General features: G+C 32.9%; 2 protein-coding genes across 8 annotated transcripts; one reads left to right on the plus strand and one right to left on the minus strand.

Annotated features, from left to right (window-relative positions):
- Positions 1–58: 58 nt before the first annotated feature.
- On the plus strand, positions 59–3,182 carry LOC133317776 (heterogeneous nuclear ribonucleoprotein 1). Of its 2 annotated transcripts, none has more exons than XM_061519654.1 (3): positions 59–313; positions 623–1,820; positions 2,557–3,182. In XM_061519654.1, exons 1-3 carry the CDS (start codon positions 59–61, stop codon positions 2,568–2,570), a joined length of 1,467 nt encoding a protein of 488 aa, XP_061375638.1. In that variant the 3' UTR covers positions 2,571–3,182. The 2 variants fall into 2 exon arrangements, with proteins under 2 accessions (XP_061375638.1, XP_061375639.1); XM_061519655.1 differs by having other exon boundaries at positions 209–308.
- Positions 3,183–9,020: 5,838 nt separating this feature from the next.
- LOC133317781 (uncharacterized) lies at positions 9,021–11,726 on the minus strand. 6 transcript variants are annotated; one of them, XM_061519663.1, is made up of 3 exons: positions 10,884–11,419; positions 10,705–10,776; positions 9,021–10,575 (listed from the first exon to the last, which is right to left on the minus strand). In XM_061519663.1, the coding sequence occupies exon 3, from the start codon at positions 10,552–10,554 to the stop codon at positions 9,271–9,273; it is 1,284 nt and encodes a 427-aa protein (XP_061375647.1). In that variant the 5' UTR covers positions 10,555–10,575; positions 10,705–10,776; positions 10,884–11,419; the 3' UTR covers positions 9,021–9,270. The 6 variants fall into 6 exon arrangements, with proteins under 6 accessions (XP_061375647.1, XP_061375645.1, XP_061375648.1 ...); XM_061519661.1 differs by lacking the exons at positions 10,705–10,776; positions 10,884–11,419 and adding an exon at positions 11,435–11,726; XM_061519664.1 differs by lacking the exons at positions 10,705–10,776; positions 10,884–11,419 and adding an exon at positions 11,435–11,726 and having other exon boundaries at positions 9,021–10,594.
- Between the last annotated feature and the right edge of the window lie 8,878 nt (positions 11,727–20,604).

Raw genomic sequence — 20,604 nt, forward strand, 5'->3', positions numbered from 1 at the left:
AAAATTCTGACTCAAAATGAATGGTTTGTTTGAATCTGTTCAATGGAATCAATGATTGATGGTTAACTGGTTATGGTTGGTATCAAAACAGATGGAATCGGATCTTGGCAAGCTCTTCATTGGGGGAATTTCCTGGGATACTGATGAGGAGCGTCTCAAAGAATATTTTGGGAAATATGGAGAGGTGATAGAGGCTGTGATCATGAGAGATCGCTCAACAGGTCGTGCTCGAGGTTTCGGTTTTGTTGTCTTTGCTGATCCTGCTGTTGCAGAAAGAGTCATTGTGGATAAGCACATAATTGATGGCCGTACAGTGAGTTTTTTCATTATAGATGTACTAGGCATTGTGTCAATACATTTTCTTTGGCCCTGCAGTAATGCCATCTGGCTAAATTTTTTGTTACTGATAGAGATTATTATTTCCCTACTTTTATATTTTCTACTTTGTTGGTTTGATATAAATCATGTTCACTTTTGGCTCCATTGAGCTGATTCTCAGCAACTTTTGTTGCTTGAATTTTTAAATGAGCATTATAACAAGCTTGACTTTTTTTTGCTTATAGGATAGGAAACTAAAAATGGCTTGCAGACTTTGATCTTGTGTTGTGCTCTTAATTTTCAGGTTGAAGCTAAGAAGGCTGTTCCTAGGGATGATCAGAACACTATAAATAGACAGTCGGGTGGTGTCCAAGGATCTCCTGGTCCTGGACGCACAAAAAAGATTTTTGTTGGAGGTTTACCATCAACAATCACGGAAAGTGATTTTAAGATGTATTTTGACCAGTTTGGTACAATTACTGATGTTGTAGTAATGTATGATCACAATACCCAGAGGCCAAGAGGTTTTGGCTTCATCACTTATGATTCAGAAGAAGCTGTGGACAGAGTTCTTCATAGAACATTTCATGAACTCAATGGAAAGATGGTTGAGGTCAAGAGGGCAGTTCCCAAAGAGCTATCCCCTGGACCTAGCCGGAGCCCGTTGATAGGATATAACTATGGTTTGAATAGAGCCAGTACCTACCTAAACAGTTATGCTCAGGGTTTTAATATGAATCCAATTGGAGGATATGGAGTTAGGATGGATGGTAGATTTAGTCCACTTACTAGTGGTAGAAGTGGGTTTACCCCATTTGGCTCCAGTGGTTATGGAATGGGAGTGAATTTGGATTCAGGATTGAACCCAAGCTATGGAGGGACTTCCAATTATGGGAGCAGTCTAGGATATGGTCGGATTAGTCCTTTCTACAGTGGCAACTCTAGCAGATATACTACTCCTATTGGCTATAGTGGGGGCAACGGGAGAAGTGATTCTCTTATGAACTCAACTTCTCGGAATGTCTGGGGAAATGGAGGCCTGAATAATGCTGCCAATAACCCCCTCAGTTCTGGTGCTTACTTGGGATCTGGAAGTGGAGCTTTCGGTGTTTCAATCGGAAATAGTGGGACAAATTGGGGTCCATCTGTTCCAACCCAGGGTGGAGGAGCTGCTTCTGGCTATAGTAATTGGAGTAATGTTTATGAAGGTGGAGATAGCAGCATCGGATTAGGAGGGGGAGGATATGAAAGGAACAGCAGCGCAAGTGTGACTCAGTCCTCAGCTTTTACTGCGCCAACTGGTGGTTATGAAGGATCCTACGGGAACTTGTACCGCAGTGGTTCAGTTTACAGTGACTCAACTTGGCCGTCTGCTGCTTCTGAGATGGATGGTTCTGGTTCATTTGGTTATGGACTTGGTGGTATAACTTCAGATGATCCAGTAAAGAGTTCTGAGGGTTTTATTGGAAACTACAATGTAACAAGTAGACAATCTAATAGAGGTCAGATCTTTGGCTAGATTCTTCTCTCCTGAAGAAAATTAGATCTTAGTTTATGAATGTTTTGCTGTTTGTTTCTTTTCTTTTCTTTTTAATAAAATCAATTGTGTGTTTTTAACTTTTTAATGTTTTAGCTTATGAACTAGTCTGAAGGAAGTTGAAAAATAAATCGATTGTGCTTCTGAACAGCATGTTTGTAACTGTGATATAGATAAAGATACCTATGAAACATTGTTTGCGTCTTCTTTTAATTATACCAAATACTCTAGATTCCTGACTTTTGCAACATATCTCTTTTCTTTTTCCTGGATTCTTGATAGCTTTCTTGTAAATTATTACTACAATCTAAAAGAACATTAGCTTCCTGTATTTAAGCCTGGGTTTCTTGATCACTTTCATTTAAGGATATTGGAATTTGATGTTTCATGTGAAGTTATATTAGCTTGCAAGATGCTAAAGATACATGTGTGGATTACTCTTGCTCATGTTAAATGTGTATAATTATTTTCTCATGAATTAGGCATTGAGAGTTTCAAACTGTGTAATTAAATGCAGAAGGATAGATTACACTCCTTTGATTCATTAATGATCATGAATTTTGTTGTTGGTTATCCATTCTCGTATTATATTATTGTGAAATGGTTTATATTTGAGCATGTCTAATACATTTTTTACATGTTCTGATTTAACTTCGCTGTATATTACTCAATTTCTTTTGTTGTATCTCCACTTGCTTCAGGAATTGCTGCCTAGGAGATATGATAATTGGATATGTCATGGTAACTGTAGATCAAAGGAAACCGGTTAAAAAAAATGAGGTATCGTGAATTCATACATCTCCTTCATTCTAGAGATATCAGCTATTAAGGAAATTCAACATATATAGCTAACGGGTGTTCTTTCATTTGAAGTATACATAAGCTAAATCAGTTACAATGGATTTTGTGTAAGGTTTGGGATTTTTGTTTTGTCATCTTTTTGTTTTTTCAAGGCATAGGTTCCTTTCTTGGAATTTGATTGAGGTGTATAATCAGAATTCGGGATATACTCAGGAAGATTGGTTCCAATAGTGTAAAAGTGCATCTCTGGAGAGGGGCACCATCGTTAGTATGTTCAATAATAGTGTATTAGTTTTTGAATTTTTTTCTTTTGCCACTGTAATGCCTGGCAAAGCTATTTGTTCTTGTCACCATCTTTATTTGTGGGACACGTTTCTGATCAAATTGTAAGTGAGGTTCAGTTTGATTTTATGAGGTTTGTAACATGAGAGGGGTACCATCTAGGATCCCCATCAAATAATTAAGTTACTGGACAGTTATTATTTTTTGTAAGACTTGTGTTATACAACTGTACACTTGGTCTATTTTTACAGTCAAAATCTTTTTTCCTGCTGATTGTTATGAATCTACACATATATAATTTAATTCTTTCCACCTCTTGTTTGGTTTTGGCAACTTTGTGGTGAAATTATTGAGCATGTTATTGGATGTATGGACCTGAATTTATTGGTTGAAATATTGGACCATGGTTCAAGATAGAAACTTAAGGTAGCTTAAGTTTGTCAATAGCAACTTCATGGTTATTTTGTTTTTCTGGTTGTTTTCTTTCATGCAATTCCATTCTAATAACAATTGGGATTTGGATCTTAAACTTAATGTGTTTGTGTTCATGTTGAAGCTTATCCTTATGTGGATCAGGATTTCTGGATTTGTCTTTTATCACTTTCAGTTTCCCCCCTTAAAACACCACGTGACAATGTGGTCCTCTTCTCTCTCTCTCTCTCTACACACAATTGCTTACATTCATAGTAGTAGCTATTAAAACAGCTAATATTTCTTATGTTAAATAGTTTACTTGAGGTTGGGGATATGATTAGGAGCAATTTTGCTTTTCGGTGAGTTGGAGTTAGGTCAATATCATTTGATGTTGGCATGGGGTCCTCTTTCTTACGTTTCATTAAAATTATATTTATTTGAATCTATCTCTTCGTAGAGTTTATCAACTTTTTACCAATTTATTTGGTGCAAGATGTTCCTAAAAAGTGGTTATCAAATTATATGCTTTTCAAAGTAATGTTATAGTAAATTTCTCGTTTTTGTGAACAATATTTCTTTTGATGATAATATTTGCAAGACTTTAAATTTGATTTAAAATAAGAAAGTTTCATAAAATTATAGTAACTAGTTTTCAATTTTAAAAAAATTGTAAATTATTTTAAATAACTGATACCATAACTGTTTTCAAAAGCAATTGTCTTAGGTAAACACCTTAGAGAAAATGCAAGGGATATATGGCATGTTTAGCAATTCAATTTTCCGAATATTTACATGCTATAATTATACTCAAAAGTTCAGTTTTTTAAATGTGACAAAGGATAAGGAGGTGATTTATCATAAAAATAAAGTTTAATATGTGCATTTAAACAATTTTAAAAATAATGTGCCCGTGGAGAAGGCAAATGTTGGACCTAGTTGTGATAGTAATCGGAAGGTTATTTTCAAAATAATGTATGTGAAAATAACTTAGTTAACAAAAAAGAAAAAAGAACGTGCTTATTCTTTCATTATTTTTTAAATGTGTTTTCTTTGAGCATCTTAAAAAAAGAGAGACACAAAAAGTTAAAGTATTATGTGCTTTGTAATGTAAAATAAAAATATTTAACGAAGCATTATACAAGTATCAAACTTATTATTAAAAATGTTCAAATAAGGACAAAATGTTCAAATTGATGAATAAGTCATAAAATTCAAAGAAGAAAAAAAGTTTATTTACAAGACTACAGGGACAGAATCAAAAACTTTTTAAAGAGGTGCTATATAACAGAATTTAGTATATGTATAAATTTGATTTTTATATATAAGTCTCATCTGCAGAATTATATATATTAAGCATAAAATCTTTTCAACTTTGGGAGACGGCAACCCCTCATCTCCCACCTAAGTCTGCGATGCAAAATTCAAAAGATTTTATTTAGTGTGACAATTGAAGAAAATAGAGTGGCTAAAATAAGTTTTAAATAAAATTAGAAGGGTGTTTAAATAATCCTTTAGGAGCTAAACGGTACAGTGTAATCTTTGATTAGATGATGATGGAAGGGTTGTACCTAAGTTGGTCATGAATATTATCCCAACATAATGAAAAAGACAAAGAAAAGATGGATGTCACCAACCCAATTTATAGAAATTTTAAATTAGTGCATTTAATTTGCTTGATTCTACTAACCTAATTTTATTCAATAAACTTGGCTAAAGAATTGCCACAACCTTGAAGTTTCCGTAGTGAAGCAAGCAATATTCTTCCACGTTGAGTTGTTCACAGAAAAGCTTACCAGAATGCTTTTATGTTGTCTGTGTCTGTATGTGACAGCAAATGCTTTTCTATTGGCGTTGGGGCCCTGTGTTTCTTTGAGAGTTGTGATCTTACCAATGGTCATGTCACAGCCCACAGAATTATTAGGCTAGTTATATGTTTGTTGTGGGACCTTTGCAATTGCAAGTGAATCAAATTTCTAAGTTGATGTCAGAAATGAATTGTTATGAATAAGTTTACATCTTTTGGTATCGCTCCCAACTTGTCATGTTGACATGTTCCACATCCCATGCCATATTTGTACAAGCATTATGCTAAAATCAAACCTTCGATTCTAGGTTATAATAATTTTTCTTTTCTTTTGTTTTCCAAAACTATCCTTCGACTAATTTTTCTCAGGTCTCGAGATTCTCGAAGTGAGTATAGTCTCTCTTAATAATTTTTTTTTTTTTTATACACACAATTAAGAATCAAATCTCTATCAACATATTTAAAGAATCAGACTATCTATTAATTGTATTGGACTTTATTGGTATTCTAGGTTATTAAGAGATAAACAAAAACCAAATAATCAAATAAAAGAAGTGTTATGGGCCATTATCCTTGCCCCATCATCTACAAATCGAGTTTATTTTTATTAACCAGTGAATTGTAATGCGATGAGTGTAAATCGCTTTAAGATCAAAATGTTGAAAACTTTTGTCGACATAAAAAGAATAGTTGTAATAATAAAAACATAGCTTCACTTTTTCTGCAGTTATCGCAGATAAGTTATCTGCAGTAAGTCTAATACGACATTGTTTTGAGACGAAAATCATGGTATTTTTGTAATTTTAATTTATTTCAGTATTATTATAGTTTTTATAATTATAATTTTTTAATATTTCAATCTCAAAACAACGTTGTTTTGAGAGTAATTATAGATAACTTATCTGTTGTAGAAATATTTTTCTGTAAAAACATTTAATTGATAATTTTTTTATTACTGGTTTTCGTAATTTGGTAATATAAATTATGATTATATATCAAATATTTATTTTATATTAATATATGCATTATTTCTTTGATTTAAAAAATGTAACCATATTGATTAAGATTTTATAGTTTATTATGATTTATCTACAATTTTATTATATTTGTGTTATAAATACAGTTTTAACTTTTAAGTGTTGTGTTAATACATGCCAATGAGAACATTTTTGCTCAAAGTGACACCTTCTTTGACAGGTTGAGAATATAGCAAGGGTTGCTCCAACAAGTTCTTACAAAATCTCTGTAAGAACTTGACATGACAGTCAAAATCATTTGATATGGCAGGAGTCAGTCTGAAATCTTAAGAGGTCAACTTGTTCGGATCATGCCTTAAACCAGTGGCGGACCTAGAGAATTTTATTTATGTTTATACATTTAGTGGTGGGGATTCACCCTCGAATTTTTTTTATAAAGAAAACTTCAAATGTATTAAAAAACAAATGAATATAAACAAGAAAACTTCAACTTAACGTAAAAAAACAGAATCAAGAGTCAACTAAGTTATTACAATAAAACAATTACAAAAGTATTCTTCGATTCTTCATTCCTTCAAAATATTGCATTATATCTTCATCATCGGTTTTATCAATTTTATTTGTTAGATATAATCGGGTCCGTCGGCTGATTAGGGTTATATAGAAAAACAAATGTTATTTATGATGATATATTGAATATTGCAATTATTTTTCATGTTAATGTGAACATTTAATATCGAATCCAAATAAATTTAAAATTAAATAAACGGAAAAAAATCAATTAGAAAAATTTAGATATATACAAAGAAAATAAATAAATAAAATATAAAAAAATTGAGTAACAAATTATTTTAAAAAAAAATTCTTAATAAAAAACAAAAGCCCTTATAAAAATGGAATAATATTTTATTAAAAAAATAAAACCTCCTTTTCTATTTTGCAAAAAAATGAAACCACCTCCCCCATTTATAAACCAAACCCCCTATGTGAAAAAAAAAATTCCCACAAACTTATGTCTGCAAGTGCAGACAATTGCACATATATGAGTCCACCCCTGCCTTAAACACAATATGTTTGAAAATATTTTCAGCGCTACTGTCACTCTGAATTTGGATCTTCTAACGTACAAAAGAAAAGTAATCAAGTGATCATGTTAATTATTTTTAAATGAAAAAAAAAAGAAAGAAAAATATATGATTTTTAAATGAGTAGTCATGATCAAATAACGTGACCACATCACCAATTTTTTCACGTGAAAAGATACAAATCCACTGTCACTACAGCAAAGTCGGTACATCTTGCAATCTTGCTATGTATGCTACGGTGTGGAAATTAGTTCAGTGGGACTGGTGTCGAATGTATCCAACTTTGAAGTGTCCTTTGAACAGATTTTCAGCCCAACAAAGCCAATCCAACATTCTTTGAAGTCTATATAACTTTTGGAGGAGAGGACAAGAATTGGAATGGATGGACTAGCTGCTCTTCTGCAGATATAAACAAGTGTTAGGTGTTAGAATTAATTGAATTTGGGCTTCTGATGAGTTGGATTTTCTAATATCACATTATGAGAGGTTATGTGGTGTCAGAAAGTATCATTAGCAAAAAAGTATTGATTTTATTGGCAGAAAGGAACTGGAGAAAAATTTTGAGAGGACTTTTTCTGAGCATGATTTCTGGAGTGGGTTCAAACTTCAAAGGTATTTGAGAACTTAGAGGCTAGTGACCTTGTGAAGATAATGCTAAAACCTGAAATACGTTATGTGAATAAGATCCATCAGATCCTAATTCTCAGCTAAATATATCGCGCATTATATATCCCCATTTCATACAAACTGTTTATATTTTAAGCTGCACTCCAACTCTTAAAGCTACACTATCTTGGAATTTTAGAATTTTGCCTGGCTACCCTTTTTCTAATTCAATTTTTCTTATTCAGTGTTGTAGGCGTAGCTTCACATTAGAACAATGGCTATAGAGAATCAACACGTAGCAACTTACAGTCCTGAGAAGAACCTCATTTCAATCAGCATTAATGGAACCTACGATAGAGTAGCTTGGAGGACAGTTAGGTTACTATATTGAAGTACTTGACAGAAAGTTTTAAGAATCATTCAGCAACTTATAATTGCAGATATCCTAGACAAAAAATAATATGACACTCATGTGAAGGGTTTTGCTAAGTTTGGAATGTGGTGGGCGAAACATACAGGGATACTGGTCAAATTGCATGAATTTGACATATATTTGAAGTTCTCCCATACATTAAAAGGGAGCTCAGATATTGGTCTTAGATTTACAGTAGTAGATTTTAATTTCATCAACAAGGATTTCTACCATACTTAACATCTTCTGAGAGTATGTCAATTTCATTAAGAATAAACATGATCATTCCAAAGTTGTTGAACTCGGACAAAAGATCATAAGGCTTTAAGGCCCAAAGTTATTGACGGGCTCGAACCCGCAACTTCCGCCTTGACAGGGCGGTGCTCTGAATGAGGGGAAATACACCAGGTGCCGTAGCTAATCGAGTAGCTCTCGAAGCGTGTGTATAAGCTCAGAATGAAGGGCGTGATCTTGCTCGTGAGGGTAATGAGATTATCATATATATATATATATATATGGGAAGAGATCTTTTGACTCTAGAGTAAGACTTACAACTCTTACTCCTCATCTCAACCGTTGATTTCCGTACATCTAACGGTTACTATTTATTTACCGAAAAAAAAATCCATGATGCTGAATGGCACTCTTGTTCGTTTTGATATAGACGAAAGTAAAATCAAAGATGATTTGGTCCCATCAACTTTAGCATTCACCATGTGAATGCGGGACCATGGTAACCGATTTTAATTTGGCACCATTGTACATAACATAAACCTTATGTTGGATGAAATCCGATTACACAATTATTGACATTCAAAACAAAAAGGAACACAAGGAAATAACGTTAAGACAGATAAAGTTCATGTAGCAGTTAAGATAGGACCAAGTCTGTGAGAGTACAAAGTTAAGATCCGTGTCACCTATAACATATCAAGAAGTACAGAAGAGAGAACCACACTGGATAATACATTATTTCATTTCACTACTGATATCAATTTTCGTTCTGAAATCTAAGTCACCAGGGAAGCAAAAGCTCAGAAGAAAGCACGGCTCCCATAAAATACACGGGAGTTGCCACTCTTTGAAGCCTGTAGTTTCTGTTCAGAGCTTGAGTTTCCTGAATTAGTTGGTCCACTTTCAAAGTCCATAGGAAGCTTCATTTTTGCTAATGACTCGGTGAATTGGTGCATGCTTTTCATGTACATGTCTACTATATCCTGTTGCACCAACTTTGGCTCTGGCTCAATGTTCATAGTCACAACAGGCTTCGGGAATGATTCATTCAGCACAACGTTTGAGGAATCACTCTCACCATCTTTGACATCCACACTTTTCTCTTTGGTGCCTGAAACTTGTTCCTGAAGGGGAGACTTAGAAGCAGCACCATCAGATGATTCTGAGCTTGCAGCCACTGAAGGAGAGGAAACCCCATTTGTTGACACACTACTTGGTGGAGAATCAACCTTAGGAGGTTGGAGAGACTCAACACTGCATGCTGAGAAGCTTTCCACAAGTTGAACACCTGCTTCAGAACTAAGATTTTCAGCATCAGTAGTGGTCAAGCTATCAGAGCACTGACTCTCCTCACATGGAATGCCAAAATATTCTGAAACCATCAAGTGGTCTTCATTTACAATTTTTGGATCTGGGAACTCAATTTTATCTAAATCTCTGATCAGTGACTCGCATGTATCAGAGTCCTTCTCAGTGCCATTTGTGGCCAACTCAGTAGGCATTGCAGAAATTGTCATAACATCAGGCAAAACACCACTATAAGCAAGAGACAATTGAACAAAACCTGCTGGAGAATGGAATAGATCAGTTGAAGATAGAGAGAATTCTTTCCCTAGTTTCCCATCTTTCACCAGTACTTCACACAAAGGCACCAAAGCAAAACCAAGCAACTGGTCTTCAAGATAATTCCTCACCCTGCTCAGCATCCAAATCTCACATTTGAGAACAGAATCAATTGTCCTAACGCTTAGACGAAGATTCTCATTAAAGACAGGGTTCCTTCCTCCTCCATTGATAGTCTTGGTAGAGATAGTATTCTCAGGATTACTAGTCAAGAAAATCTTAGCATAAACATCTTGCTTGTGGTATATGCAGATGTTTTGAATGTCCCTGGCCTGATGTATGTAAACATCAACAACACCAATGAATTCCTCGCTATTAGACATGACAGCTTCCTTTCCATTGACTTCAATGTCCTTAGACAAGGGACCAGGGCTTCGTGTTAAAACATCAGACTTGTACTTCTCACCCTCACCCAAGACAGAGCTCCTGAATGGTGACACAACAGATTGTGGAGACTCCATGATATCACTGTGACTGGGAACCTGGCAAAAAACACAAGAACTTCAAGAAAATCAAGTCACCCTATGTTACGCAAAGCTTCAAACTAACTCTACAAAGGATTATTAAAACTTAAAACCCAATACCCAAGAAACAGGAATTAGATTAAATACCAGTGGAAAAACCTTGAACAACTCAAAATTCACTATTCCAGTACCAAAACAGCCAAACACAGCTTGAATAAACTGCTCTACAACCAAGGTTTAAGCAGATCCAAAATAGACAGAAATTTTTCAGTATGTGAAGTACGTAAAATGAAAGGAAGGAAGAAAGAAAGAAGGCAATACTCAACCCCAAAATGTGAAAGAGAAGTAGGAAGCTTCAATTTGAATTCCTCCAAAACGTTGTTAAACTAACAGGAAAGAAGGCAATTCAGAAACAACAACACCGGGTCAAACCTTAAACTTTTACAGCTAAGAGCAGATAAAACACAGAATTGAGAATCAGGAACCAGAACCCCAGCCTCAGCCTCAAAAATTGAAAGTTTCAAGTGAACTCAAACCCAAAGCCGGCCAAAACTTAAAAACCAGCCAAAACAATAAAGGGTAGCGCCAGATTTGACCAGATTCCAATAAAGCTACCAACTTTATTCTGTTGTTCTACACACACAAAAAACCCTACCATCGGAATCCAAGGGAGGAAACAGGGAAAGCAAAGTAAAAAAAAAGCGCGATGACCCAGGTCGTGTCACAGAATCCCAAAACGAACTCACCTAAATTCTCTAAATCACTCAGCAAAAAAGCACAACAAATTAGAAACAAACAAGTATTCAGAGAGAAACATGACACAAAAATTGGGGGTAAAAAAAGAAAAAGAAAAAAAGAGATGTTGTTGTGCTTTTACCTGCCTTAGGCTCTGAGCCAGTTGGACTCCAAAGTCAAAGTGGAATATGCTTGTGACTCTAATCCACAATCAATGGACACCCCACCCCAGTTCGTGAATCGAGGTGGTGTTGAGGGAACAAAACCACACCTTTGTTAATGTAAAACTAAAAGGGTATAGATAGATGAAAAATGTAAAAGGGAAAGAAGGATCAATAGAATATACGGCTGCTGCTTAATAATGGAAAATTTAGATGCGAGCGCGTTTGGAGCTACTGGGAGCTTCTGTGAGTAAGTGCTTTTGTTTTGTTTATTGTGTAGGTACTTTGAACTTTGAAGAGTATATATGGAAATGGAATATATATATGTACGTAGAGGGAGGGCACTATTTTATTTTGTAGGATTTTTTGTGGAGAGAGAGAGAGAGACCAATGAGATTGGATTTGAGTGCGCTTTGTTGTTGCAGGTGGGGACATGATGCTTGTGACTTTTTCTTTATTTTTCTTATCAGATTTTATTTTTCTTTACATACAGAACTGACACAGTCCCCACCCATGACTTTCAGGGACTGCAATTGTGTCCTGTTCTTCTCTATTTCTATTATTACTTCCTCATAATGTTTCCAAATATATGTATTATAATTTAATCGTGTATTATTTAATTTTTTTGATAGCATGTTGGAGGAAGTAAATGTCTGTATTTTTTCCAATTTAAACTGATGTTCTCGGATGGTGTGCACACAGTCTCGGGTACCGAGTTTGACTTACAAGAAGATTCTTCATTTTTCATCTCGGATCGATGAACATGGAACAGTGATCAAAGTGATATTGTTAACCAATTTTTTTACTTAAATACCACGTGAACAATTTTATTTCTCAATTTGTTACGAGACAAGTTTGTTATCCGGTGTAGTGAACTCAGTTTGCTGACGTGTCACGTTTCTAATGAACATCGAATTCGCTACACGGAGTAGCGAACTTGGTTTTAACCAAGTTCGCTACCTAGGTAGCGACCTTCAAAGTTTTTAATTTGCTACTTGTTATCCACTAGAAATGTGACATGTCAGCAAATCGAGTTCGCTACATCGGGTATCGAACTCGCCCCCGTGGCAGATTGAAAAATAAAACTATTCGCGTAACATTTAAATAAAAAAGTTGATGAACAGTGACATTTTGGTCACTGTTTCAATGAACAGCCAAAGGGTCTCATTGTTGTTCACCTAGAAACTTAGTTTACTGTCATGAGTAAAATATTTGTTATCATTTTCATTCATCAGTTGTATTTTATAAATGATTGAAATGGTTTCACATAATTTGTTGTAATTCCGATAAAACTTAATAGAGGCTTGACTATATGTCAAGTAGTTCCATTTCTCTTATTTCTTACGTAGTTCCCTTGAAAATTCCTCGGCTATCCAATTAAGAAAGTGTATAATCGCATAAAGCATCATTAATGTTCTCTATGTTTTTTACTTGAAGAAAAGGATAAAACCAAATTTGATCACTAAAAACCGTATGCAACTAAAGAGTCTAGAAGTAGAGATATTTTCTAGCATAATATCAAAAACCGACCGCTTATACAAGAGCTAGCTTTTGCACTTTAGTTCTAGAATCCTACTCTTTTTTCTACGTTCGGGGGTCCCATGGCATATGCTTCGCCAATGTATTGTGCAACTATTTTACACCAAAGTTGAGCATATAATAAAGGATTAATCATGGAGTGGTCTCCTGCGTCACTCATCTATTCAAAATAACTTGGAGGTATCACGTAGTTTAAAAAAATAAAAAATACGTGCAGGCAAACTGATGAAGTCACTACTTCACTGATTAATAACCCTCAATTGTTATTAAATGATGGTAACTCAGTTGGTAGCAAGGGAACTGACTAAATAGAAAGAAAAGAGTCTTGATTCGATCATCACATGTCACATTTGAGAGATGTTCTTTATCCATGACTTGTCCTATACTCCGGATTAGTCTTATAGCCGACTCAAAAAATCGAAATTTGTGAAAATATCAAAGGAACCAACTCGCCTTAAGAAGGTAATTCGGGATTTATGGTTGAGTTAACTCCAAAAATAAGGAATAACCCTCAATTGTGTCTTTAAAAAAATATGAAATGGTATAAATGTATTTTTTATATGATAACTTTATTTTCTCTAAATATATTAATAAATTTATTGTTTCGAGATTCATTTTGAGAATTAAGAGAATTAATAAAGGATGCTTTCATATAATTAATATAACAAGAAGTAAACAAAATTTCTAAACTACCATTTATTAATTTTTTCAATCGCAAAATGATGTAATTTTGAAATCGTTGGAGATATAAAAAAATAAATCCTATATTTATTATAAGAAATCCATAACCAAATCCTTACATAAATGCAACATAGAATTGCAATTGAAAATATGACATATTTTTTTATAGATAAATCACATGTATTTTTTATGGGAGGCAATCTTATTCGAAGCAGGTCCAGAATTAAGGTTTTAAATCTCTTCCAAAGATAATATTAAAAAGGATCGAACACATATTCTCACATTCACATGCTCAAAATATATCAAGTTTCATTCAATATAGAAAAACATTTTCAATATCCCCGTAATATTGAGCGATATATATTACTTACTAGAAAACCTATACATTATTATTTTTCTTATCTTTCCTGTATAATTAATGTCATATAAATATCACTTTTATTACTTCAGATAAAGAAGAACCAACTATGAGAGCACTGAAATTATACACTGATGCAATATTATTAAAATCGGCCTGGTCATTGACTCGGTTGAGGTACTGGGTTACTGGTTCTACCGCATTATCCAGTAATTATATGTAATTTTATAATTTATATTAAAAAATTATAAACATACTCAAATATTTAAAAAAAATGTTACAAATTTTAATATAAAAATAATAAATAACATATTATTATCCAATAAATGATCAAACAAAAATATAATGATCGTGATACGGAGCTTTATGTTCAGAAAACGACATCTATAACTATAAATTAAATCAAAATTTTCTGCATAGTGCATAATTGAGATAATATTAGTGTTGTAGGTACATAACTTATGTATGTCAATAAGCAAAAAAATATTCAAATATGTCCATTATGATTTTTTTTTTGAAAAAAAACATTAGATTTTTTTTTAAGACCGGGCTGGATCATCGGTTAACCGACCGGGTCACCGGTTTTCATGAAAACCGGCCGGGTCACATCGGTTCTGATGTATGACCGGTCTGTTGCTTCAACCGGACTGGTTATATGATCGATTTATCGATTCCCGGGTCGGTCCGGGTTTTTGAACAAATCTCTCTCAGTTCATGACTAATCGACTAATTTAATCAAAACGAATTGAATAAAAATAAAAATTCATACCAAATATTTAACTGCAACTATATACTAAAAGTCGAACTATTAAGTCGAAATAAACTCTAAGAATTGATCATATGGTTAGTGGTCTGGTTGTTTTTGTTTAGATATTTTAACCACATCATCGTGAACAGGATTAAGATTTTAAATTCATCCCAAAAATAATATAAAAAAATTAAACACATATTCTCAACCTTACTTATTTAATTATCTGACATTAACTAAACTCCAATAATTTGTTGTGTTCTGAATTTTAAATTCCAATGAATGGCCTATTTCTATTAACAGCACTACAGTAGTATTGGCTCTTCACTCATTGAATTATTTTCCCTTTGCTAGTTGCTACGCGTGGCTTGAAGGACTCCCCAATAATAGAGATACAAATGGAAAAATCTGTTTGCTTTACCCCCTTTGTCTTTTGTTCTTGCCCTTTCTTTCCCTTTCTCTTTTGGGATCGATGAGGATGGATGCGACCCGCTTGAGCACAAGGTGCGTCACGTCGTGCGTGTATTGGGGTACTTTCTTTCATGTGCCTTTTCATTTTTGACACACTGGGTATATCGATGCCGTAATTTGCGTATGAAGCTTTCAGACATTAGACGCCCAAATGAAAATTATTGACCAATAAAGCTACTATAAACACTAAATTATTAATATATTTCAGGCTCTTCTTTGAATATTTGAGGATTGAAAGGACATGTGGGTGCCATGTTAGACTTTTTAATATTGCAATTTGCACTTACATTGAATAAACATAAATGGCTTTGTCAAGATATTGATAGCGAGTAGTTTCATTTCGAAAATAAGATATTCAACATTTATTAACAGAATATTAAATGAAATAAAATTTTATAAGATTCTCACTTGTTTGTTTGTTTGCGTGAGAGAGAGAGAGGATATGCTATCAATTTCGATTGATAGAGAAAAAGATTAGTTTTGCCGTTTTCATTTAGTTACATTGTTCAGCATATCTGCCCGGGTAGATGAATATCCATTTAGAAGTTAATTTAGGTAAGAATAGTTAAATTTAACAAAGGCTATTGAAAATTTGGCATTCCCATCATCCTTTTCACTGCTTTATGCGTTCTATTAAACAACATTTCATGCCTAACCAGATATACTCACCTACTCCCACATTCTTTAAATAAAAACAAATATGGATACATCTTATCCTACCTTTTTTTTTTTTTTTTTTAAAGATAAAACATCCACTCCTGCTTTTAGATAATTAATAATTCTTCTGTCCTTTCAAGTTCATGTCATCGAGATCCATTCTAATAATTCAATATTTCATTTGCGAATTTTACTTCATGAAATATGACCCTTGATTAGCGATAGTGTAAACAACCAATTCAAACTAAAAATTTAAGATGTTAGATGAAGTTATATTAATAATTTTATATAACTCTAATATATTTTCTTATAAGAGAACCTATTTGGCTTGAAAGATAGATGATGTATCATGAGACTCTAAGATCATGTAAAAAATTAATTTAATTCAAAAATTTAAGTTGTTGAATAAAGCTATATTAATAATTTTATATAACTCTAACAGTGATAATACATTTGTTAATATCATGCATACGCATGAGTTGACCTAACAAGCAAATATTTAAAGAAAATCATTTCAAGTTATAAATTATGAAGATTGATATTAAGTTTTCCTTGGTGTGCTAGAGTAGTGAGGTTATTTGGTGGCTAATGACAAAAGTAGTTGAGTGAATATGCTAGAAAGCGAAAGAGGCTACGCTGCCTTTACAACATTGCACTTCATGCTCGTCTAAATGTGGCAACTGGGGTTACAGTCATATTACAAAATCATTCACTTAAGTTGAGTGCGTCAAGAGGGATCATAGAATTGCCAAGTCATATCATCTGCAAATGCATTAATCATGTGTTTGTGGAAAGAGTATAGAATTAATTGTACCGCTTACAAAAAGCATGTATACAACAAATTAACTTGTTTGATAGAGTGAAAAAAATCACTTGCGTTAAAAATGGAAACCTCGAGTCCTTTGCAGTTAATGATAATGAGATAACGGGAATTGATGAAAAGTAACTTCTATGGCTGTTTGGTGTAATGTATAAAGTTTGATACTATAAGCTTATATTATACGTTATGACATTTTCAGTTGTTTAGTATAATAATCATATAATATAAACTTATACAGCAGAACCCCTTAATACATCAAAATAATGTATAACTTAATCAAGCCTAAAGAGGATGAAATTAAGCCTGATAAGGGGTTGGTGTATTAGTATTGCTTACAAATACAATTCTCAAGAACTAATATATCATTTCAATATTAATATCTTAAAATAAAAAAATTAATATATTATTTTTTTAAATATTGGAAGATATTATCTTATACAATACCATACCAAACGCTGGATAGTATTTTAAAGGATATTATCTTATACAATAACATACCAAACGCTGGATAGTATTAAAATTTAATCAGGTCTTATATAATTTATACTATCAGGTCTTATACTATCAAGCTTTATCCTATACTATGCACCAAACATGCCCCTAGTTTAAGGACATCACTAAATGGGAACAGTGACCATTTTGCCACTGTTTACAATATTATTTATCAGAATGTCACGCAAACAGTAAAAATTTCCAGAATGCCACACAGGCGAATTCGCTCTGTAGTACAGCGAATTACGTGTGCTGATGTGACACGTTTTTATTGGCGCCGTAATTCGCTACAAGGGTCAGCGAATTACATGGTCAAATGTCAGTCCCTGTCTAGTCAGTGCCAGGACACGTGTCACCACCTTCATAATTTGCTACACTGTGCAGCGAATTATGTGTGCTGATGTGGCACGTTTCTGTTGGCACGTAATTCGCTACAGGGGCCAGCGAATTACGTGTTCAAATGTCAGTCCTTGTCCAGTCTGTGTCAGGACACGTGTCAACACCCTGCATAATTCGCTATACCAAATAGTGAATTATGCAACTGAATTCGCTGTGACTCATAGCAAATTAGGTGCAGTTCTGACAAAGAACAGACATGTGTCTTCCCCCAGTAATTCGCTAAGGGGCACATCAGATTATATTGTGTAATTTGCTATTCTTTCTAGCGAATTAAGTACTATATATTCCAACATTTTCATTTCAGGTGCCTCCACCACCGACTACGAAGTTTCCGTTTATATATACAGCTGTATCAAGGTGTATCATCTTTGAATGTTATTTTTTTTTTCTACTCTTTCACAATGAGTGACAGTAGGAATGTTTTAGTCAGCATTGTTTATTATAGTGGGAGAAAATATTTAAAAGAATAATTAAATGATATTAGGGATAATTTAAAATTAATTTAATCACTTATATAGTCACAATAACATATATTAACAATAAAAATAATATTAAAATAAAAAATATCGTAATAACTTGTATTTTAAATTTAAATATATTACATAATTCACCCGAAATATTTTCTAACCTACGGTTTCGTAACCTAAATTAAAATACAACATTACCTAACCTAACCTAAAATATATAACAACATTTGTTTCAATATATAATAATTTATCACCTAACCTAAAATAAAATAGCAATTATTTTATCCTAACACATTCTTAAATTTTTTTAATATTATTCATTATGTCCCAATATTATAATCCTATCCTAAGTATTATTTTCAAGACGTTTTACACTACACAATATAATTTCATATTATTATTTTCAATAAATAATAACTAATTACCTAACCTACATTTTTAATTATTATCCTCAATTAAATGTAGATATTTAACTAATATAATAACATTCCCACTTTGCCTATATCCTACATTATAAAGTAAAAGTATTAAATAGCATCTAACCTATGGTGTCAATACCTAATGTAAATATTAATAAAATTAGAAATATAAAGTACATTTTTTTCTATCTTATGCCTTACATAAATTAACAAATTTACTAACCTAAGGTTTCAATTCTCAGCCCTAAATAATATTCAAAAACTAAGAATGCATAAATAATACATTAAAAAAATTAATACATAACAATTAAATAAATTACAACTAATCATTTATGCCTTAAATAAATTAACAAATTTTCTAGCCTAAGGTTTCAATTCTCAACCCTAAATAATATTCAAAAACTAAGAATGCGTAAATAAGTAATTTAAAAAATTTAATACATAACAATTAAATAAATTACAACTATCCATTTATGCCTTTAATAAATTAACAAATTTTCTATCCTAAGGTTTCAAATCTCAACCCTAAATAATATTCTAAAATTAATAATGCATAAATAATAAATTAAAAAAATTGTTAATAAATAAAAATTAAATAAATTCAACCTAACTTTTAAAGAGAGAATATAACTTTGAGAGAGAGGGAGTGATGGAGAGAGTAAGAGTAGAGGGTGGGGGAAGGTGGGGTTTAAATAGGCTCAGAATTCGCTACCCTGTGTAGCAAATTTGTGCATACTTGACAAGTGACACACATGCACATTAGTGTTGTAGGTGAGCGTTGTACATAATTTGCTGCACAGTATAGCGAATTATGTAGGTGGTGACACATGTCTTGCCATTGACCAGACATGGACTGACATTTGACCACGTAATTCGCTGGCCCCTATAACGAATTACGTGACCAACAGAAACGTGCCACACCAGCACACGTAATTCGCTACACTGTGGAGCGAATTAGCCTGCTTGGCATTCTGGGAATTTTTACTGTACGTGTGACATTCTGAATAATATTGTGAACAGTGACAAAATGGTCACTGTTCTTCACTAAATGTCAAATTTGAATTAAGAAAAAAACATGCTTTAAGGTTAGAGGGAAGTAGGGTTGAGGATGATATTGTTACCAACTTAGATAATATCCATAAATGAATAACTTAGATATTGTTACCAACTTATGCAATTTTTTTTTGATAAAAATAAGAACTTGTAAAACATTTAAAACTTATTAATCTTTGATCTATAAAAAAATAAATTCTGGCTCCACCCATACATTATCACGTGTATTATATGAGCACTATTATTGTTTTTATAATTTGTAACTTGTTTCCAACTTGTCTTGATGTTTTCTCCCATCTGGTCTTCATTTTGGGTTTTGTCATGTTGGAATGTACTAACTTGACAATTGAATTTTGAAGCCCAATATAAGGACATTCTTCGGTTCACCCTAAAAGGCCCTGCCCATTTCACCGCGTATAAATTCAACGAAGTTTCAGAAAAAGTAAGGAAAATAACAGTTAATTTTATTTTTGCAAAACGAGTTGAAATTAATATTGATTCTTAGATAATCAAGTAATATCCATCATTTTTACTTATTCAGTAATTACATTTGAATTTTGACAAATTCAAATTATTCTAAAATAATGTTACGTACTTACATTTACGATTAAACTCTACCAGCTAGATTCATTATTCGAAATAATGGAGCAACACTTTCCATATATCATGTATAAAATATAAAAAAAAAAAAATCAATGCAAAGTAAATGCATGAAGTATGAAAATATTAATTAGTTGCAATAAAAATAAAAAAACTAAAACTGTAAGCAAAGTTTATTTGTAACAGCAGCGGCCAACCGGCCTCAACGGCTAGTTATTTGAATGTAGTAGAGGACATGGACTAATTTGTCCCCAGCCACATGTTCCATGGTCTATGGATCACACTTTTATGTTATTTCTTTATGTTTCTCTCTCATTCTTTTTTAAGCAATATATTTTTAACATATACTTGATGGGAAAGAGTGTTTGTCATTTTAAATGACAGAAAGTTAAGTCATTTTAAGAGAGATACAGACACAGAAAATTTGAATTTCAAATTAAAAAAATC

The sequence above is a fragment of the Gastrolobium bilobum genome, unplaced genomic scaffold, assembly GCF_033153095.1.
Source record: "Gastrolobium bilobum isolate Gb01-03AN ecotype WA unplaced genomic scaffold, APGP_CSIRO_Gbil_v1 utg1481, whole genome shotgun sequence".
NCBI lineage: Eukaryota > Viridiplantae > Streptophyta > Magnoliopsida > Fabales > Fabaceae > Gastrolobium > Gastrolobium bilobum.